The 21,597-nt window shown below is 34.7% G+C and overlaps 3 protein-coding genes across 4 annotated transcripts; 1 reads left to right on the top strand and 2 right to left on the bottom strand.

The window, feature by feature from the left end:
* The first annotated feature begins 455 nt into the window (after positions 1 to 455).
* Positions 456 to 4,636, top strand: LOC101251299 (formyltetrahydrofolate deformylase 1, mitochondrial-like). Of its 2 annotated transcripts, none has more exons than XR_003247233.2 (8): positions 456 to 1,075; positions 1,153 to 1,265; positions 2,384 to 2,534; positions 2,638 to 2,711; positions 2,801 to 2,960; positions 3,217 to 3,295; positions 3,424 to 3,510; positions 4,316 to 4,636. XR_003247233.2 is itself a non-coding variant. In XM_004241948.5 (8 exons), exons 1-8 carry the CDS (start codon positions 935 to 937, stop codon positions 4,460 to 4,462), a joined length of 972 nt encoding a protein of 323 aa, XP_004241996.1. In that variant the 5' UTR covers positions 456 to 934; the 3' UTR covers positions 4,463 to 4,636. The 2 variants fall into 2 exon arrangements, 1 of the variants encoding a protein (XP_004241996.1); XM_004241948.5 differs by having other exon boundaries at positions 3,217 to 3,315.
* A 329-nt stretch (positions 4,637 to 4,965) lies between these two features.
* Positions 4,966 to 6,262, bottom strand: TIP (protein). The gene is made up of 3 exons (NM_001287774.1): positions 6,059 to 6,262; positions 5,650 to 5,900; positions 4,966 to 5,486 (listed from the first exon to the last, which is right to left on the bottom strand). The coding sequence occupies exons 1-3, from the start codon at positions 6,183 to 6,185 to the stop codon at positions 5,112 to 5,114; spliced, it is 753 nt and encodes a 250-aa protein (NP_001274703.1). The 5' UTR covers positions 6,186 to 6,262; the 3' UTR covers positions 4,966 to 5,111.
* A 3,323-nt stretch (positions 6,263 to 9,585) lies between these two features.
* LOC101251896 (O-fucosyltransferase 29) lies at positions 9,586 to 21,449 on the bottom strand. Its single transcript, XM_004241950.5, has 9 exons — positions 20,761 to 21,449; positions 19,216 to 19,300; positions 16,776 to 16,852; positions 16,556 to 16,644; positions 16,253 to 16,442; positions 15,129 to 15,310; positions 11,998 to 12,100; positions 11,012 to 11,340; positions 9,586 to 10,427 (listed from the first exon to the last, which is right to left on the bottom strand). The coding sequence occupies exons 1-9, from the start codon at positions 20,986 to 20,988 to the stop codon at positions 10,088 to 10,090; spliced, it is 1,623 nt and encodes a 540-aa protein (XP_004241998.1). The 5' UTR covers positions 20,989 to 21,449; the 3' UTR covers positions 9,586 to 10,087.
* Between the last annotated feature and the right edge of the window lie 148 nt (positions 21,450 to 21,597).

Raw genomic sequence — 21,597 nt, 5'->3', positions numbered from 1 at the left:
AACTCTGAAACTCCAACAGCATTGAAGCTGAAAAGAAAAATAGGTGATAAGATTTGCGTACAACTTAATTGTTATTGGTTTGATACACCCCTAGGTGATAAGATTTGCGTACAACTTAATTGTTATTGGTTTGATACACCCCAAGAACAGAGCACAACAAAGAATCACTGGATTTTCTTAACACATTCCTATTGTAACAAACGAAGCAATCAAGAATCATTCACAGGAATCTTGGCAATATCACTTTTACTTGAACAAAGAAATAATATCCCCATCGTGGAACATATGAAAATGGTACGGCCTAGTTTAAATACAAAAGCACTGGAAATTTCTCGTAATCATGAAATTGATGGATTGGCGTTCTCACACGCTTCAACTTCGAGTGTATGTGTAGCCAAGTTCAAATGAGCTTAGTATATCATGTATGATGTATCAAATTATATTTATATATATATATATATATATATATATATTTTAAAGTACAAATATAAAATTCCCACAAAAACTACTACATTCTCAAAAATCTCTATTATATACGTTAAATTCACCCCTGATTTTAATTGAATATGACATGATATATATAATAAAGTGGAAAAATTATGAGATTTCAAATTCAAATTTCAGATAGAAACATTCTAGTAGATGATATATATTTCACTTAAGCAAACAATGATTTTAATATATAAATGATGGGATGTGAATATCCCAATTATTGAAAATATAATTAAATAATTTTTCTAACGACATGAAATATTCTCTTCTTTCGACTCACCAACTTAGTTTTGTCCAAAGGTCTTAATTCTGAGATTGTGGCTATGGTTGAAGTTGTAAGCTGTAAGTTGGGCAAATGTGAGATAAGACTATAATATTAAAAGATAAGATTATAAATTGACTGATACATAGCAACAGATTTTGGAAAGTGTAAGCGAAGGACATGAACCTCCTCTGGAGATTGGTATCCCCAAAATTTGGTCCACAAGTTTGTAAATATTCAAAAAGGTCACTGAAATCTGTAAAATTCCCATTTGGGTCCTCAAATTCCCTCTTACATGGCATTCATGTCTTTCATTGTCCAGTAAGTTTTCTTATGCCCAGCACCACCAGTAATTATCTTACTGAGACGACAATTGAATTGTTTTTTTATGTTAATAGGATGAAGTAGGAATTGTTGCAAAACTATCTGATTGCATAGCTTCGAGGGGCGGAAATATTCTCACTGCGGATGTTTTTGTTCCACAAGACAACAATGTCTTTTACTCAAGAAGGTATTTTTTCTTACTTTCTTGAGTTGTAATTGTCTCTCATTTCGGGGCCAGGCAACGATTTGAAGAATTTATTCTGTCAGTTGCATAGTGTCACATGTTTTTACATTATTTCTTCATTCCTCCTTAATAAGAAATTTGTTTTTGCAATTTATGGTTGATCATGATGAGTTTTATTAACTATGTTTGATGTCAAAAACAACGAGAAGAAAACATTGATTATTTATTTATAGCAGTAAAACAACAAGAAGAACTTTTTTAATAGCAGTAATACAGACTGATGAATCATTCTTGATTTGTACATAGTAGCATAAGTAGTAACATAGGTACCTGTGGCTGATAAGGATGTTAGAGGACCATTCTGATGACGTATTATATAATCTTGCAGCTACAAGCTTCCATCAGTAGAGAGTGATTTGATAGTCGATCAACTTCGTGTGCTAGGAGAGTAGCAAATCATAAACAGATTTATATTTATCTATGTAATCAAATGAATACTAAGTTTGAGCAATCCATCCTGTGTTACATTAGGTCTTTACATTTGAGTATCAGAAAAATTTGTAGGATTCCGATCCTAGCGATATATATATATATAAAAATAATGTAGAAGCACAATAAAAGTGGGACTTCACCTTAACCCAAAATATTGTCAAGCAATCCTCGCAAAAAGGGGATGTTTAAGCATGTCACTGCTTTATATTCCTGCATATCTAGAGACTATACATATTAGCTTAGAAAAAATTTGGCTTTGTCGTACCTTATCCTTATGCTACGTAATTGCATCTTGCATTATATTAGCATGGAAGACACTAGATAGTGAAGATTGAACAGTTATCTTTTGAATTTGATCTGTTTATTTAGGAAGAACTTAATACTATGTGTCATTTAAAATCTTATGAAGCATGTTGAAATGAGCTGTATTTTTCTTCATTTCCTATTGTGGTTAAAGGGGCCAAATGTTCATTTAGCAAGATGTAATAAACCAATGGTACTTATGTGCCTCTATAAGGTGTACTATGTGGTATATGTTCAGAACTAGCAGTAACACTTAGTCAGATACCTTGAATATTAGTCTTTGTAAGTGATAAGAAGAATGCAACTAATTCTTGCTTCAATGACAGTGAGTTTACGTTTGACCCCGCTAGATGGCCCCGTGGAGAAATGGATGAGGACTTCTTTAAGCTATCAAAGATGTTCAATGCAATGAAGTCTGTCGTCCGTGTTCCTGAAATAGATCCCAAATATAAGATTGCAGTTCTTGTTTCGAAGCAGGTTCTGATTCCAACGCTGGTCAACAGCTGATTATGTGAACTGTGCTGAAATATATAAACCTTTTTAGAAGTTCTATTTTAAACATGTCGTTAACTTGGTGCAGGACCACTGTCTTGTAGATTTATTGCACAGGTGGCAGAATGGTAGGCTTCCTGTTGACATAACCTCTGTAATAAGGTTAAGCATAAGCAATTTCTTCACTATACTAGTTATTTTCTATTAAAAGAATTAGTTATCATGTGAAAAATGATTTCATTGTTTAACAGCAACCATGATCGAGGTCCAGATGCTCATGTGATTCGGTTACTTGAAAGGCATGGAATTCCATACTATTATTTGCCAACAACTATGGGGAAGAAAAGAGAAGTAGAGATCTTGGATTTAGTTCATGACACTGATTTTTTGGTACTTGCAAGATACATGCAGGTAATCAAAGTTCTGGGACATCGAATTCTTGTGTTTTCTCTTGATTATAACGGCTATTCTTCTGGTCACCAGCCGCAAGTTATTTGTCACATAACTTGTTTTCTATTGTTTGTATTAAGTGGTTCGGATTGAATGATTTAAACTAGTTGTTTACAGTTTAGATGAATTATGATCTTCAGCATTACAAAGTCCTAAAAACGTTGCACTTCACTGTTTAAGTTGCTTTTGTGATTTAAAGTTGCACTTATTTCTGCAGGTATTCTCTGCAGAGTTCTTAAAAAGTTATGGAAAGGATATCATTAATATTCATCATGGCCTTTTGCCATCATTCAAAGGTGGGAGTCCTTCTAAGCAGGTTCAATTTCCAGACCCCTTTCTTTAGATGTCATTTTCTACTCATCTCTGTGGAATTTTATGTTGATAATTTACAAAGTTAAAGCATTTATTCTTTAACTTTTGATAGGCTTTTGAAGCTGGTGTTAAGTTGATCGGTGCAACAAGTCACTTTGTTAGTGAAGTACTTGATGCAGGCCCTATCATCGAGCAAATGGTAATTATTCTTATGTGCATTATAACTCCAAATTAGTTTTAGGATTCGACCTGCATTTTCAGTATTAAACAGCTTGTTACTCTATGATGGTAGTCCTAACTAGCTTTTCTCTTTCTTTTGATTTTGTGCTGCTTCATGAAGCTAAAGATGTGCCAACAATCATGATTTATGGATCATTACTTTGTGACGTTATCAAGAGTATGCTTGTTTGATATGTAACTTCTTTATACTAATTCACAACAATCCCCTATAAATAGAATGTCTTAAAACACCTCGGGGTCGTGTCCCACACCAGCCTCTTCTTCTATGTTATCCTCTGAAATGTGTCCACAATTGTGGAGACATTTTGAAATGTGTCCACAATCATGAAGACATTTTTAGTTGTGTCCCACTCTAGTCTCTTCTTCCATGCTGGCCTCTGATACATTGTCCACAATCGTGGAGATCATTTTGTATCATGTCATGCTCCAACTTGTTCTTTCATGGTCTAGAATAAGTTGTATGGTTTAGCAGGATTCCCACAAGAACCTCCTCTAAGATCTGCATCTTCATAGCGATCAATCATAATCATAGATCCCTTAAAGCCATTAGTTTGGATCTTGTTAATAACTCGAATGCTTCGATGCTACCTTATATTACCCAACCTATGTTCTGATGGTAACACCGTAGCTGTTTCTGTTGATTAAAGCTAACACCATCTTAGTGAATCGCCCCCTAAGAGATCCATGTATCATCTGATCTATGTTTACCATCATTTTAGAATTTCAACATCAGGCTTATACAAATTAAACCTATCTTCTTTCAGGTTGAAAGAGTTACCCACAGAGATAATTTGCAAAGCTTTATTCAGAAGTCTGAGGATCTTGAGAAACAGTGTCTAGTAAAAGCGATTAAATCATATTGCGAACTACGTGTTTTACCATATGAGAAAGAAAAGACTGTTGTATTTTAAGTATAACTGAAGAGAGAACGAGGGTATTCAACATAATTCTCTCTAAATTTAGTCTGTCATACAGGAAAGTTGTATGTTAGTCTTGTGAAACTAGTATACGATTATACAACTAATTTGTACAACACATTATTAAGCAAAACTGAAGAATTGACTGGTTTGTACCAATTCAACAAACTTTTTAGACCTTTACATAAATAGTTGGTCAGACTCATTGTTTGCTTTTCCTAGATGGTATACAAAGATTATACACATATTGTACATGAGTTATACATATATTATACCAATTCTGACTATTTTCAGTTTAAGTTGTTGGGTGAATGACTTTAGTTTTAATATTTCAATTACACACATATTGTACATGAGTTATACATATATTATACCAATTCTGGCTATTTTCAGTTTAAGTTGTTGGGTGAATGACTTTAGTTTTAACATTTCAATTTTTCAAACTATGGTAAGTTTCACACACGAGGCAAGCAAGGTCAAAACTTCAAAACCATCCGTTGTCAAAATGAACCAAACATGATATTTCATTGGAAACAAACTTCTTGCGTAACAGAATATACAAAGCTTAAATTAAAATCAACATTGCATTTTTGAAAACACACGAAAGAAAACACTGTTGAAGACTTGTTCTTTCTTCTTTGTTCTAAGCATAGTCTTCTGAGGTTGGAAGTGGTGTGTGGCATCCAATAAAGACATCTCCATAAATAAACCCAGCCAATCCTCCACCAATGAGTGGTCCGACCCAGTAAATCCAGTTCTGAGAAAAGTCTCCAGCAACGACAGCTGGCCCAAATGATCGTGCTGGGTTCATAGATCCACCACTGAATGGGCCAGCTGCCAAAATGTTGGCACCAACAATAAAACCAATTGCAATGGGTGCAATGGTTCCAAGTGAGCCCTTTTTGGGATCTGCTGCTGTGGCATAAACAGTGTAGACAAGTGCAAAGGTGATGACTATCTCCATAACTACTCCCTCAGCTCCACTCATCCCAGCAGCAACTCCATGAGTTGGAACAGCCTGCAAAAATCCAATAACGATCCCGTTTGGTTAGGAGATTATAAGTAGCTGAAAAGAATAGTCCTAATTTGATCAGCTTATAAGCCTAGTACAACACGGTCGCGGTCGCCCATTAGAGTCTATTTAATTAATTCAATAGTATGTTCATAGTGAAACAACATACCAAACCATTAGTGACATATTTAAGGAGGAGGCAAGCAACAGTGGAGCCAAGTAATTGAGCAACCCAGTAGAATAAGCCAGTCAAGATGGTGATGTTTCCACCAACAGCCAATCCCAGAGTGACAGCTGGATTCAAATGTCCACCTGAGATGTTAGCTGCCATGGAAACCCCAACAAACAATGCAAATGCATGAGCCACAGCTATTGCTACTAGACCAGCTGGATCAAGAGCTGCACCTGAAGTCAACTTATCTGCAAAAAAAGGAAAAATTACATTAATACTCTATATTATGACAAAGATTGTCTCGTTTCCATGTGATCAAATTATCACACGTTCAAGTCGTGAAAATAACATTTTATAGATATGCACAAATAAATAACGTGTATAACGTTGGGAAAATGTGACTTACTAAAAGCTATAGCAGATCCAACACCAGCAAATACAAAGAGTAGAGTGGCAATAAACTCAGCTAAGTAAGCCTTCAATGACCCAACACTTAAAGAGTCACCAATGCTACCAAAGGCAATCTTCACCATTTTTTTCTTTTTTTGGGCTCTCACTAAAGAATGTACTTAAATTAAAAGTTCAATTTTGAAGTCACTTAAAACTTGATGGTTCTCATTGTTTCACATAAACTCTCTTTATATATCCACAGTAGACTTGGAAAAATAATAGTAGTAATTTGTTAGGTTTTGCCGACCATGGGGCCTATTTTTAGTAGACTCCGGCAAATGATTGGCGCCGCCCAACCGCCCATACGCTTTTTTTGATTTATATTCATTACATTATAGTAGTACGTATAAATGGTCTCATTGAGATGTCTCGGGGCGTGTTTGGTACGATAGAAAATATTTATCAAATTTTTAATGTTTTGGTAAATAAATAGAAAATATTATTTTTACATAATCTGGTTAAACTTTGAGGATTCAGAATTTTAAATTTTATAATAATCTGTTTATAATGAATTTTTTTTTTATAAATATTCAGTTTATTTTTAAATAAAGGGTTTGTACAAAAATTGGGGTGTGTGTGTGGAGTAGGGGGCTATAGAGCTGGGTGTGGGATGGTGAGGACTGGAATGTCAATTAGGAAACTCTTTTTTTCTCATATTCAAAGTCAGTTTTTTCATTTTAAAGAAGTTTGTTTTGCAGAGAAAATGTTAAACTCTTTTTTTCTCATATTCAAAGTCAGCTTTTTCATTTTAAAGAAGTTTGTTTTGCAGAGAAAATGTTATATAAAATTTTGATCGAATAAATATAAAAGAAAATTGAAAAAATATTTTTGGTACCAAACAGACCCTAAGTAATATTTCATTGTAATGAACATTCAAAAAATACTTGGTTTAGATAAGCTCAACCAATACAACATTTAAAAAGTGATAAAAAAAAATTTTAATTAAGAAAGAAAAAAAAAAAGAAGAGAAGAAAAAGTAAGCTCCACTAACGTATAATACTAGATGTCTGTTGTCAAGAACAATTTTATTTTCATGTTTAGAACAACTAAAATGACGTTCCAGCACACAAAGGAATCATTACATTAGTGTTAATCATGATCATGATAATTATAATTAAGTTTTATGTATAATGAGGTTGTGTTTGGTATGGTTGTAAAATATTTACTAAAAATTGTTTATTTTTACGCACCACAAATAGTATGTGTCATTATTGTAATAGCCGACCATATTAAAAAAATTTATGGAAAATATTAGTGCGTATAAGATAAAACTTTTATTTTTAAAAAATATTTTATATCACAAACTACTCAAGAGTGTTTTCTTGAAAAAAAAAAAGGTTACAACTTTGTGGAGAAATTCTTGCAAAATTGGTCTCTCAATGGTGTTTTTGTCGTGGATCGAGAGTTCAAACATAAATTGTCTAATTATGATGCCATATGAAAATATGGTAGCTAGGATTGACTTAATCGCAAAAACAAGCTCACGAGAAAATAACTGTCTAAATTTATATAAGTAGACCATCAATCCATTCCTTAATTAATGTGAGACTTTTATCCTTTCTAATTTCTAACAGTAAGTTACATTACATCGCATTGGTACTTAAGAAAGGGAAAAGACTCAAATATGTCATTGAACTTTCAGAAAATATTTATTTATGCCATCATTTAAAAGTTTGGCTCATTTATGTCATTACCGTTAAAGAAAAGACTAATTCATGCTATTATTTTTTAACAATAGTTTTGCAAAATCATTTTTGACACGTGACCAATTATAATTCGGCCACATCATCATTTTTTTTAATAAAAAAGATCAAAAAAAAATTAATTCAATTTTTTTTTCAGAATTATAATTTTTTTAATTAAAAAATTGATGACGTGATCAAACAACAATTCACCACGTGTCAAAAATGATTTTGCAAAATCAGTATTAAAAATAATGGCATGAATGAGTCTTTTCTTGAACAATAATGACATAGATGAGCCAAACTTTTAACGGATGACATAAATGAGCAAAGTTCGATGACATATTTGGGTCATTTCCCTTTAAGAAATGAATTTTAAATATATTATTTAGATAAGCTTAATTAATGAAAGTACAAAATTTTAAAAATGATCCTCCAACTTTTTTAGAGCCAAAAAATAAGAGGAGAAGAAAAGGTAAACTCCATAATAGTACAAATACTAGATGTCGTCATGAGCGAAAAAAAAAATATTTCCTCTTTAGAATAACTAAAATGACGTGCCAAGGTGCAAGAGAATCATGATAATATTTATATTGATGATTATGATAATGATAATTTAATTTAAGTATAATGATGGATGTGCTTGGAATAGTTCCCAATTCTTAACCAATTATTATTCTCTTTAATAAATTATTGCCCACTGTTGGATTATCTTAAACTTTTGAAAATGATACCTAAGGTGGGTTTGGTATTTGAGGAAAATGTTTTTTTTTCGAAAAATATTTATACATAAGGAAGAAAAATTATGGGAATGGGTTGTGAGGTGAGAGAGAGGGTTTGAGGGTTCGTTGGATGGATCGGAGGAGATAATTAATTTAGAATTTCATTCATAAAACTTATTTCTTTTACCTTCATTAGGAAATTCATTATTTTTAATTTTATATGAAATTTGTTTTCTCGAAACATTTTAACTACCAAACATGGAAAAGTTGAACCCTTTGGGTGGCTCAGATTCAAAATGGAGATCTCAAGTTCAAAATCTAATAGGGATTAACCTTCTAATCGAGTTTATTACATGAGGAGGCCTAATGTGTCCATTCTCTCCTCTTTAAAAAAAACATGAAAAAGTAAAAATTATTTTCAACTTTTATTATAAATTATTAGCAGAATATCACCCTGGTACTTCATCCCCCACCGTCCGCTAATAATATAAATTGCATGGCATAGAAAATAATAATTCAATGTAAATACTTCTTTAAAATAAATTACTTATAAGGTAAGACTTGATATATGTATTGCGTACATCTTTTTTGTTTTTTTTTGGTTTACAAGTTCGTGTGGTAGGTATCGGATTAGTGCAGTACCACTTAATTATTATTTTTTCAAAAACATAATTTTTAGCTCTTTAAAAGGTAAAGATTTTATTTAGTCAAACCTTTTTGTAGCGATATTATTTGTCCCTATAATTTTTTGTTACTATATTAAAATGTTATTATAGAAACATATAACATAACCTGAAAAATATTATCAAGATGTCTGACCGTACAAAGAAGGTATTGAAAGAATACATTAGCAGTTATTTTATGCAAGTAACCAAGGAGGGCAATAGCTTTCAAATGACTCTGACCAACCCACATACACATCTACAAAGCTATCATGTCTAGTGTTGATGTTTCTTAGTTATTTATTATAGAGATGAAATGAAAATTGGAAATGGAAGTTTTCATAATTTACTTCACCTGGGATGTTGAAAGTTGAAACATTGGATGGTGTATTGAGAAGAAGTTAAAAACAACCTGAATACAAAGGTAAAAACAGTGGTAACTGAGTTTCTTTTCTTTTCTCTCTTCTTTGCTGTTACATATCTTACAGAAAAGTATATTAACAATTGTAGCACATCAAAAATCACTTTCTAGAAAAAACAGCGATGAACCAAAAACACGAAATCTGGACAATGACAGTGTCAAGTGCAAGGATTCAGCCCCTCGAGTTCTGCCAAAAGAAGGCACTTACATACAATGTCAATATGACAATGGTACAACACTTACCCAAGTAACTTACACAGTCAGATCAACGATTCACTCATTCTGTAGGCTTGTGGCCAGAGTGCACTTCGCACAAAGGTCTGAGACTTCAGGGAGTATATTCCTGCCCCTCTACCCTCCTCCAAATATAAATAATATGGCTTTTGCATGACATGGTTCAAGTCCATGACGTGTTGCGTCTTTACAATTGAACTGATTCTCCGGGTCCTAGGGGTCTCTTATAATAATATCTTTATCTGTCCTGTCAAAATTCCTCCACTAATATAGTTTCTGCAAGATCTTCTCATCAAGGTCACTGATATTGTGTATGTACTCATATCTTGAATCCAGAAGACTTGGATTTACACTGGAAGTATGATTGTTGTATTTTTCTCTGAAATTTGAATGATTGAATGGTGTCTTACAGATACACGAGGATGGATATTCATGAAACTCTCCATGGCCCGGTCTCACTTCCTCAGGTTCACCCATGAATCCGCTTTGGCATGATTTCACCTTTCTAGAGAATGTGTCCCAGTCCATCTTATTTCGAGCCTGGAACAAAGCACTGAGTTTTCTGGCATTTGGTCTGATGGTCCTCTTGTGCCCCATGTACCTCCTATGGTACGACCAAGAAAACAATTAGCTCAATAGTGAAAAAAAGAAGATAGGAACTGGAATCGAAACTATTTGTAATGAAGTTCCAATTTACATAGTTCTCAGTTGCCACTATATATTATTATGAAAAGACCAGCTCTTAACTCGTAGTCCATTTGCATACGAACAGACGTTGAAATTGAACACTTCTAGTTCCAGTATTAACCTATTTCCAAGGAAATAGGCCGGCGTTTAAATCACATCTAATCTGAAAGTACTAAGAATCAGCAAACTTGATCTCCATATTGATTGCTAAGTTTAAACAACCTTTTTACATTACACAAGGTAGGTCGGGGTGAGGTCTGTGTATACCTACCGTCTCCAGACCTGACTTGTGGCATCACACTTGGTATGTTGTGGCGGGGGTGGTGGACATACAGTACAATGGGCTTTAGGATCTTAATTTGTTTCTCCCTCTTTGCTTAATGTGGTAGTTCAATAAATTAGACACGTGCACCATTAAGCATGAAAAACATGTCCCCAATGAACAAATATTAGATCAGATATGTGAAAGTGCTAAAAAGAAAATTAAGTGAAAATCCTCACCTACTACCAGCAAGGATCTTAGCCATGTTCCCATTATTGTTGGTTACAAAGACATCACTTTCATCACACACAACATAGTCGATTGCTGCAAGACGAGAAGAGTAGGGAAGAAAAGGTTTCAGCTCATCACCAGCAACTATCTCTTTTGTATAGAAGTTTGGGAACAGCTCCTTTAGTGGCTGCAGAGATTTTTCTCCACCATATACTTCACCGGATGCAACATAAAGGTATGTGTCATTTTTGAATCCAAGCGCCCGCAGCATAAGTCCAACTTCATGGGGTGTTAAGGGGCATCTTCCACGTGTTCGCTCTTCATCAGGGATCAGCTCCTGAAGGCCACAAGTGATAGAACTTCCGTTATCAAAAATAATGGAGAGGCTTTCTTGGGGGGGGGGGGGGGGGGGGCTACCAGCTGTCTGCACTCCTCTCTTGTTTCTCAAGTAATATGATCACTTATATTAAGCATATAATAATAAGACCCACATTTAGTGGTATTGGCTATTCATACAACTTTAATTGAGTGGATATTTCTTTTACAAATGGAACAACAAAGATATAGGTGTAAAACAATCATTCATTAATCCAGTAAATACCATACAACATCTGTCCAAGTTACTCTTAACAAAATAAGGCATAATGAAACCCAGTACCCTCTAACGGTGTAATACTCACATAGAATAACGAAGAACAAGGTGCCGCAAACAGTTGCTCAGCAAGACAGATTAACAAAGTTCACTGGTATGGCAATAAATGACAACTCAAAAATCCCAGATTGACACCATAGTACACAAATGAGTAGGCCACCCTTCCCCACCCTAGGGAGAAGATTACGCTCTGGCCTTCGCATTTCTGGGAAAACTATTGCTTCAGAAGTCGCACTTCTTATTATATTTAACACTTACAAGCTCTAATATGATAAAGGAAAAGTCACCTAAATTGCTGAATAGTAAGTACAAAGTCATAATTCTTTAGGAAAGAAATCCTACAGGTAAAGTAGCCCATCTTTTTCTTATCTCAGCCAGTTCATATCTTTCCTTGTCACCCCCGCCGTAGTAGCACCCAGAAAATGCTAGCATATCAGGTTCAAACCTGAAATATAAATGTTAGAATAAAAATAAGTATTAATAAGTATTTCCTACTTAAAATAGGAATAGGAATAAGAACAGAAATAGGAATAGGAATCCTAGTTGGAAAAAAATTCCAATTTAGTGTCTATAAATAGGTACTCAATGTAACAATTATTATACACAATTCAATAATATTCTTCCAATATATTTCTCACATAGTATCACAGCATTGGTGAGAATTTCAAATTACCGGTGTCAAATTTCGGTGAAGACGGTGGGATTGATTTGTGTCATCTTTCATTCTGAAGGTGTCGTGCAAAAGACAACGTCACGAGGCTCGGGAAGCTCAGGCGACCAAACCCCAGCCAAACCCACCGGAAAATACCCTCTCACGCGCCCCCACGCGCCGATCGGAGGTAAGAATTTCCAGCGAGATCTGCTCATGCCGCCACATGAGTGCTGCTCCGGTCATTTTATTTCAAGCTATTTTTTTCCCGTTGGGTCGCCCAGTATTTCCGACCAGAACCTGGGCAGTTTTCTCCAGTTTCGATCACCGGAGTTAGGGTTCCAGTGATTTTCAGGCAATTTCCGACAAGTTTCCGGCAAAATCAGAACTTTTAGGCTACTGTAGGTAGATTCGGCAGTTTCCAGCAAAAAAAATAAATAAAATGTCTTCCGGGTGTGATGTTTTTGGCTCCAAAAATACAGGAATTGGAAGTTCAAGCCTTACAATCACTTCAGAACCATTAATAGGAAGTTAAAACTATTTAGCTTGGGCTTCTTTAGTTGAGTTGTGGTGCAAGGGTCAAGGTGTTCAAGATCACTTAACAAACAATGCTTGTGTCATAGATGAAAAGACAAAGTCTAGTGATGATGGTGCAAAAGCCAAAGCACAATGGGAGAAAGTGGATGCCCAATTATGTAGTTTCCTTTGGCGCTCTATTGATTCTAAGTTGATGCCCTTGTTTCGCCCATTCCAGACATGTTATTTAGTTTGGGAAAAGGCACGTGCTTTATACACTAATGACATATCTCGATTCTATGATGTGATATCTCGGATGACCAACTTAAAGAAACAAGAATCCGATATGTCTACTTACTTGGGACAAGTACAGGCAGTCATGGAGGAATTTTAAACATTAATGCCTATCACTACAAACGTGGAAAAGCAACAAGAGCAAAGGCATTGTTTCTAGTTCTTACACTTGCTGGACTTCCTACTGACCATAACTCTGTACGTGAGCAGATTCTAGCCAGTCCTACAGTTCCCTCCATTGATGAATTATTCTCTCGTTTGCTTCGTCTTGCTGCACCTCCCAGTCACAAAGAAGTTTCATCACCCATTGTTGACTCCTCTATTCTCTCATCTCAAACCACAGAAAAGCGTACATACCACTCTATGGAGAATCGTCGAGGGGGAAGGCGTTTTGGGAAACCTCGATCCAAGTGTAGTCATTGTCATAAACCTGGACACACTCGTATTTTGCATGATTCACCACCCAGTTATGATCCTATTGTTCTAAAGGAATATAATGAGTTCCTTCGAAATTGCGCAAGTAAATAGACATCTTCACCAGTAGCATATGGTGCTCAACCTAATCAACCATCCAATAGTGCTCATATTGCTCAGGCTGAATATGATGAGTTCCTTCGGTATCGTGAAAATCCAGTGTTTCATGAAAGGACGAAGCACATTGAGATTGACTGTCACTTTGTCAGAGAAAAGATACTCTTGGGAGATATTGTTACAAAATTTGTGAAGTCAAATGATCAGCTTGCAGATATGTTCACCAAGTCTCTCACATGTCCTCGTATTAATTACATTTGTAACAAGCTAGGTACATATGATTTGTATGCACCAGCTTGAGGGGGAGTGTTAGAATAGAAATAAGTATTTAAAAGTATTTCCTACTTAGAATAGGAATAGGAATAGGAATAAGAATAGGAATAGGAATAGGAATCCTAGTCGAAAAAGGGTTCCAATGTAGTCTCTATAAATAGGGTCTCAATGTAACAATTAATATACACAATTCAATAATATTCTTCCAATATATTTCTCACAATAAATAAATAAGCCAATGGAAAGCATAAATGTAAAAGGAGTTATCCTGGGTCACAGACATATATAAGGAATAACATCAGAAAGATTTGAAATTCTATGTTACCGAAGGAAAAAGGTACAAATTATAATTTAAATACACATCTAATGCTTAGTTAGCTAGCACAAATATTTGAGTTCTATGAATCTATGTTGCTCCAAAAATATTGCCGCACTCATGTCAAATCCTTCTAAAATGCACTACTTTTGGAGGATCAGACACTCACCCGTCGACATTTTTGAAGAGTCTGAGCAACATAGCTATGATTTATGAAGTATGAAGGTCAAAATAGTTATAAAGTATGAAGGTTAAGCTTATCAGTTAAAAAAAAAAGTTAGAAGGTCAAAATAGCTTTTTCCTTTCAACAAAAGAAAACATGGATTTTGCGGCTCACTCTGCAATTGTCCAAGTTCTCATTACCAGGAATGTGTTCTATTATCCCCATGGACTGTGTTCTATTATCCCCAGAACACACAAACTTGACCTCATGCTGATATGCACTTCCTAAAATTATGACTAGAGCCGGAAGGATCTCTGTCAGGAAACTGTACAGCATTTTGAGATTCGTTTTATGAATAAAATTATTCAGAATATTAAGCCCACCAACATAGGAAAATCATCAGTTTCTTTTCTTCTAAGCTTCAAATGTAAACAAATGGGATTGTTCATTCTTTCGGTTAGGTACAAGGAGATTTAGCCAATACAGCCCTTGTTCCTGTAAAAAAAAAATTAATGCTACTGCCATCATAAAGCAGAATTGGAACTTTGACCACAAAAAGGCGGTTTTAAGGGAAAATGAAGTATCTCCTGTTATGGCATCATATCAAGAACAAAATCCTAAAAGTTGCAGCACTAATTTTGAGTTCCAAAATTCTGGCTTTGCTTTGAAAATTGCTAAGCAGAGTTAAAGAAACCAAATTTTAATTTCGCAACACTACAAGTCAAACAAACCTCAAATGAACTGCAACGAAACGTCTTGCCATTTTTCGCATGCGCACTACAAGTTTCTGACCAAAATTCCTTATGGGCTTAGTAAATCTTAAAGCATGATAATTCACACGGCAACGCAATTTTTGTAGCTCCTCGTCAAGTTCATTAGCAAGCCGAAAATCAAATTTTGTCAACTGAAGAACCTGCACAACAATTTGGAGGTCAAACATCAATAAAACCTGAGCATAAACATCTACTTTTTACTATCATGTTTTGACTTGTATATTCTATGATAATAAAATTTTAAATTGTGTGTATCATGAACTGTACCCATTTCACTTCTTGAAGTCGTTAAAATATACTGAAGGACATCTAAAACAAGGAAAGCTCCAGTAAAATTTAAATAACATTAACAAGATTGTGTCAAGCTGTAAAATTTCTAGTTGGTGACAAGTATGATACACATTTATAAAAATGGATTTGAGACTATCATTGAGGAAATTTGGTTGATCGCTAAACGTGCTTTCTAAGTTTGGTAAAACATATATTACATGCATTTCAATGTCAGTGATAAATTTTCCACCCAGTTTTTGCCTCCTTCACTCCCTCAATTATCAAGGAAACAAATTATCGTCCATTCCAGAATACCATTATCCATACAGACCTTTATAAACACCAGAAAATGTCTTGATCATGTAAATTTATGACCTCAACACCAGCCATCTGATATAGCTTTTAGAACAAGAGATAAATGCTCCAACAGGACCATGATATAGCCATTCCCAGAGAAAACATAGAAATGACTTACTCGCCAGAACAATGATTCCAAACAGATTTATATGTGCCATATCTGGTATCTCTGAGATTGAGAATAGATAGGCCAAACATGTGCTCGAGTTAATTTCTAGGAAAGTAAAGATGCGAGAATCCTGAAACAAAACGTAACTAAGGTTTCGGCGACTTGACTGCCTAAATAGCTAATTGAATAAGAGATCTAGAGGAGTGATCACATTCCCTTCAAGTTCACTTATAGTTTCTGGAAAATATGAGGTTTGGGATAAAAACCAGATAGTATAGGTGTGTAAATGATTGCACAAATATGATTTAAAAAACAGATTCAACTGTTCTGCTTTTCTTTTACTTACACGTCTCTTTAAGAGTACTGGCAATACTTGGTCCAAGTAATATTCAGGTTCTGATTTTCTAGGAACGCGCATGGTATATGGAGGTTTTCCCACTAACCTCATGACCTTCTCTGGAACTCTTTTAACAATAGTGACATCCTTCGCAAGGTAAGAGATGAACCATTTAACATCAAAGATGTCGAAAAAATCACTGCAGGATAACAGGATATCTCAGTGAAAAGAGAGAGAGAGAGAGTCAAACTTGCTTCTGTTATTTCGATCCACTATAAACTTCCTCAAAATAAGTACAAAATGTCCACCAACCTGTCATCCTTCCAAAATGAATGATGATCCAACTCAGGTACGACTAAAGTGGCATTAAGAATCCGCGCTACAACTACAGCATCAGTTATCTGGTAAGCACGAGATAGACTCCAAATGTTAGACTATTACGATACAGATATTAAATGAGCAAACATAAGCTGTTTGAGAGACACCAAAGACTAGTTGATGGATGATATCAAGTCAAGAACATCATACTTACTCCAGTTCTTTGTTGGTTGAGTCCTCCGCTAGTTGCAATAAGTAGATATCGATTTGAAGATCGCACATTCGTAGCAGCTACATTTCATTTGAGAAAAGTTACAGACCGAAATTTCTCAGTAAAATTTGAAGTATACCAGAATTATGAGATACAGAAGAATAAAAGTGAAGTTCAAAGCTAAATAGGCAGGAGAAAGCCTTTTGGCAATTATCACAAATGATCAATTGCAAGTGCACATCAAATTTTAGTAAAACTATGTTTTAACTCCTGTTTGTGTCACATATCAAACAAGGCAAAACAGTATAATCCAATGCAATGGCAGACCTGAACAATATTCTATTCACTTCTACATATCTATGAGGATGACATGTGACAATAAGGCTACTCTCTGCTTTAACAAACTGATGGAACACAAGATAAGCCGGATTATAAATTGGACAAAACACATTAGAACAGGCAATGCAGCAAATCTCCTTATCATTTACCTTCTGTTCACCTTCTTGTTGGAAAGAAAACTAAATCAAGATTAAAAAGGATAAAATCAGACTACAGGTGCAAGTAGGATATATAGAGAAAGAAAATGAGAGAAACTCTCTTAAGTAGGACATACAAATGCACTGATGTCTGTGCAACACCCGTGATTATTGAAGATGTCAAAGGGAATGTGGTAGACCTAAAACTATATAGAAATAAGTTATCTAAATTGACCTACAATATCCGCGGAATTCCTGTGGACTTAACGAAAACGGATCGCAACAAAAGGTACAAGAAAATAAAGAAACATACTAGCTGGAGATAAAGATAGTCGTTAATGACACACTTCCATCAGGTCCTGTGTACGACTATAATATTTTAAGCATGGTTAGAGATTGCACGATATGTACAGATAGTCGTGCAATTTTGGGATCCCTAGTTTAACAGAATGTTTGACTTGTCATAAAAGACAAATTATTGAGTAGCGTAATACGCGCCCAAATGGAGTGGAGCAATGTAGACAATTCATATAGCCGGCCTCAACTAGTTTGGGATAGAGGCAGAGAAGTTGATGTTGTTGTCTCTTGCTAGAAGGAGCATAACATTTTGGTAACCAAGAAACTGCTTGATGACTTGTCACTTACGACCCTTACAACTTAATGATCACAAGGCTGGACTTTGGAATACCATTTTGTGTATCATATGGCTTGGAAGAAATTAGCTGTTGGAGGTAATAAGTTTAGCTTGGTTTATAAATGTCATCGGCTCATCCAAGTTATGAAATCCATATGTGGTGTAACATGCAATGATTATCCAATGGAACAGGCACAAGAAAAGACCAAAGTATTTATAGTTGCAGCCCCATGAAAAACCTTTGTTTGAGTTGTTAGTGGAACATGGACACAAAGTCAAATACGCAGTTTGAAGTTATATAATTCTGCGGCACACACAGTTCGAGGAAAATGCAGCATTCCAGTATTTCGGTTTATATGGATCTATGAATGCAGTCATTTAGAGACTGCTGAGTTCAGACCAACTGTAATTGATTAACTACTACATATGTGCGAGTCCTTGAATAAGGATACTTTTATTCATAAATTAGCTACATACATGCAATAGATTTTAATAGAAATTTATCATTTCTTGACAATTTTTACATGCTTTCTCAGTATCAGGTGTGGCATGCTCCCAAGTTAACGTTATACGGAGGTTTTGTTCTAGACTCAGTAAGGGCAGCAAACTACTAACGAACCCCCCTCCTCCCTCCCTCCATCTCTCTCTTGTTCTAGATTCCAGATTGGGGCATGGCGGGGTTTGTTTAGACATCTTGATCACCAACTTAACCAGGCTTCCATATCTACACTTCAATAGCAATATTAGACACAACCTCGAGTTCAAATTCACCAACTTAAGTAACAGGACTTTTCTTTATGCTTTAGCCAGGCAGTTGAAGAGAAAGGCAGGGGAGTCATGGTCAAAGACGAAAAAGGACTTCCTCCTTTAAGGAATAAAAAAATGTGCGAAACAAAAGTAAATATGTTAAAATCCCATCAATCCTTAGAAGTTGGATGCTGGCAGGTTCACTCTCTTTCACATCCTTCCCATGCCAAATAATAAGAAACAAAAGCTATATACTTCTGGCATGGAGAAACCAATTTTCTCCCTGACCTTTTCTCACTCAATCCTTCAATCAGACATACTCTACTTTTTATCTACATGTCAGTAGATCATATGATTACATAATCGTTAAGATCATAACGTAAGATGTAAATAACCAATTTACATAGCCCCTTTAAGATGTCCAAAGCATTGAAATCGAAACCTCTAAAGCCCTTAACTTTCAGATTATGATAAACCAAGATAGCATTGCCTAAATACAATACAAGATATGAGTAACAACATCATAAACGGTTAGGACAGTAAATATCTGAAAGAAACCATGCACAAGCATTTACGTTATACGTACAAGCAAAACGAGGGCCTCTCTCACTGCATCCATAGTAAGAAGTTGAATACGTTGACTTCCAAATATCAATTGGTGCATCGCCATCCTAAAATATATCAAGTAACAGAACGTGTGATGCTTCAAAATACCTGGAGAGGCAAAGCAAAAACTAATATTTCAACTTCATAGCTGCTTAGCCTGCTAGTGTTGGCGCCAGAAACTTTAGTTTTTCCTCTGAACTCTGAAGCCTAACTTTTTTTTTGTAATAATAAAATTTAAAGCTTTTTTTAATTTAAAAAATAAAGAATGTTTTAATTTGTTTTGAAACCTTAAAGAATGTTTCTGTTTGATGGATCAATTTTTAAATTTAACTTCCACACATGATATGTTTAACACACCAGATTAAAAAATATTTTGGTATATATATCTTTAGTTTAAGATCATAAAAAAAATTAAAAAAAAATTATTGAAAAGAAAGAAATAACTTGAATCTCACCTAAAAAATAATAATTAAAATTTAGGCCTCAACCGCTAAAACTCATTCATTACTGGCAAATTTATAAGATGAGATTCTAAATTCTCTTTTTAATTCTAAAATTCCAAAACGCAAAAAGCGAATTGAAAGTGAATTTATACTGTTCTACGCAGTTTCATACAATTTACTTTTTTTTTTGAAATTATTAAACGTCAAATTTGGCGAAAAATAATAAAATGGAAGAGTTGTTTTTACAAAATATTTGGAGATGCCTTTGGTGAGAAAACTAAATAAAAAGAAAGTGCCAAAAACAAATTAAAAGAAATTTGGAAGGAGAGAATATATAGAGGTATGATAAAAAATTGTCAGGTAGAAAACAGTTTAGGTGGTAGACTAACTCTTATTAACTTTGACTAACTCTTATTAACTTTGCAGGTAGAAAAAAGTATTGACAGAGAACAAATTTCCTTTGGCAAGATTACAAAGAGAATAGAAGTCTTTTACAGAGTGGCTTTGGAGGTTCAACCTATCGGTTCATCAATGCATCTACTACTACTTTAGGATAGTGAGAACATTTTTTTTACAAGATAATGAGAACATGTAACAGATTTATACATATTGTTATGTTTCAATACTGCTTAACATTCAATGCATAAGTTCAAATCGAGAGCTTTGGGTGCAACCATGTCAACTGCCTAAATATTAGGCCGTCCCAATCTATATACTTATACTTTTTCCTTTGGGATGTCCCAACATGTTTGACACTATTCCATTTCACACAACCTTCAAGAATTAAAATTCATTAAGCTATTCAAAAGTGAAACCCCATGTGATGTTTGCTCTATCAAACTAAACTTTCACATTTACAATTTTCCACTACTACTAATATAATATGTAAAACAGTCTGAGCTACCTGTCAGAGTACATTGTACTTACTCACTATTTCCCTTAAAATTACCCTCTCACAAACATGAAGAGAATGGCAAAACAGCGGCACTAACTTTTCCACATTAACAAAAATAGAACTTTGTAGAAACATGGTCAAAACAAGGTTAAATCGGTCATTTTTTTATGCCAAGAGTTCAAATTACCTGTTTGTAAAACCAAGCAGCTTTGGCGAGTCTCTGAGAGTACAATTCAAGATTGGATGCAACATAACCGGTGAAGAGGGAAATCAAACCTAAGGCAAACAGCATGAACCCACAAACTTTGGTATATGGGATCGATCGCCTCCATAACCAACAGGTAAAGAAGAAATGCTGCTTCTGGGTATTAGCCAATACCCCACAACTATACCTCCAAACTTTCGCCACACCCATATCTACAGCTACTTAATTTTGAATTTATGATACCTTTTGCTCTCATACTATCAACTCACGGCAGGGAATGGACAGGTAATCAGCATCACATACAAAGAGAGCTGTGCCCACTACTCTGCTGTCTATATAAATGGTGTTGGCCGTCCAAGAGCCACTAAAAACGATTGAATTCACTCCTTGTGCAAATCCTTTTTTCCCCAGTTCAAATCGGGTAGACTGATCAATAAGAAAACTCAAAATCAATTCTTTACATCTGTTGAATGTTGAATAATTCCCCAGCAGAAGAAGCAGAGGAGCTGGTTTCACAAATCTCGCACACTGTGGAGCGTTCTCAAATGTGGAGTCACGAGTGTGACAGCTTTTTTTCTGATGTCTTAAAAAAAATAAAAAGACGAAAAAAAACCTAGAGATTTTGAGTTTTGCGAAGATTATATTACTATTTTTTGAAAAAAATACTCACTTTAGATAGAAGAACGTAAAAATTATGTATAAGAATAGAAAGTAGATACTGAAGTTTTTTCCTATACGAGTTATTAATTCTATTTTACGATACGTATGTTTACTAAATTATTCTTATTACACTATTTTGTTATTGTTATTATTATTTCT

Source organism: Solanum lycopersicum, chromosome 6 (genome assembly GCF_036512215.1).
Source record: "Solanum lycopersicum chromosome 6, SLM_r2.1".
Lineage (NCBI taxonomy): Eukaryota > Viridiplantae > Streptophyta > Magnoliopsida > Solanales > Solanaceae > Solanum > Solanum lycopersicum.
The sequence above is the reverse complement of the archived record's forward strand: the minus strand, read 5'-3'. Positions and strand labels throughout refer to the sequence as shown.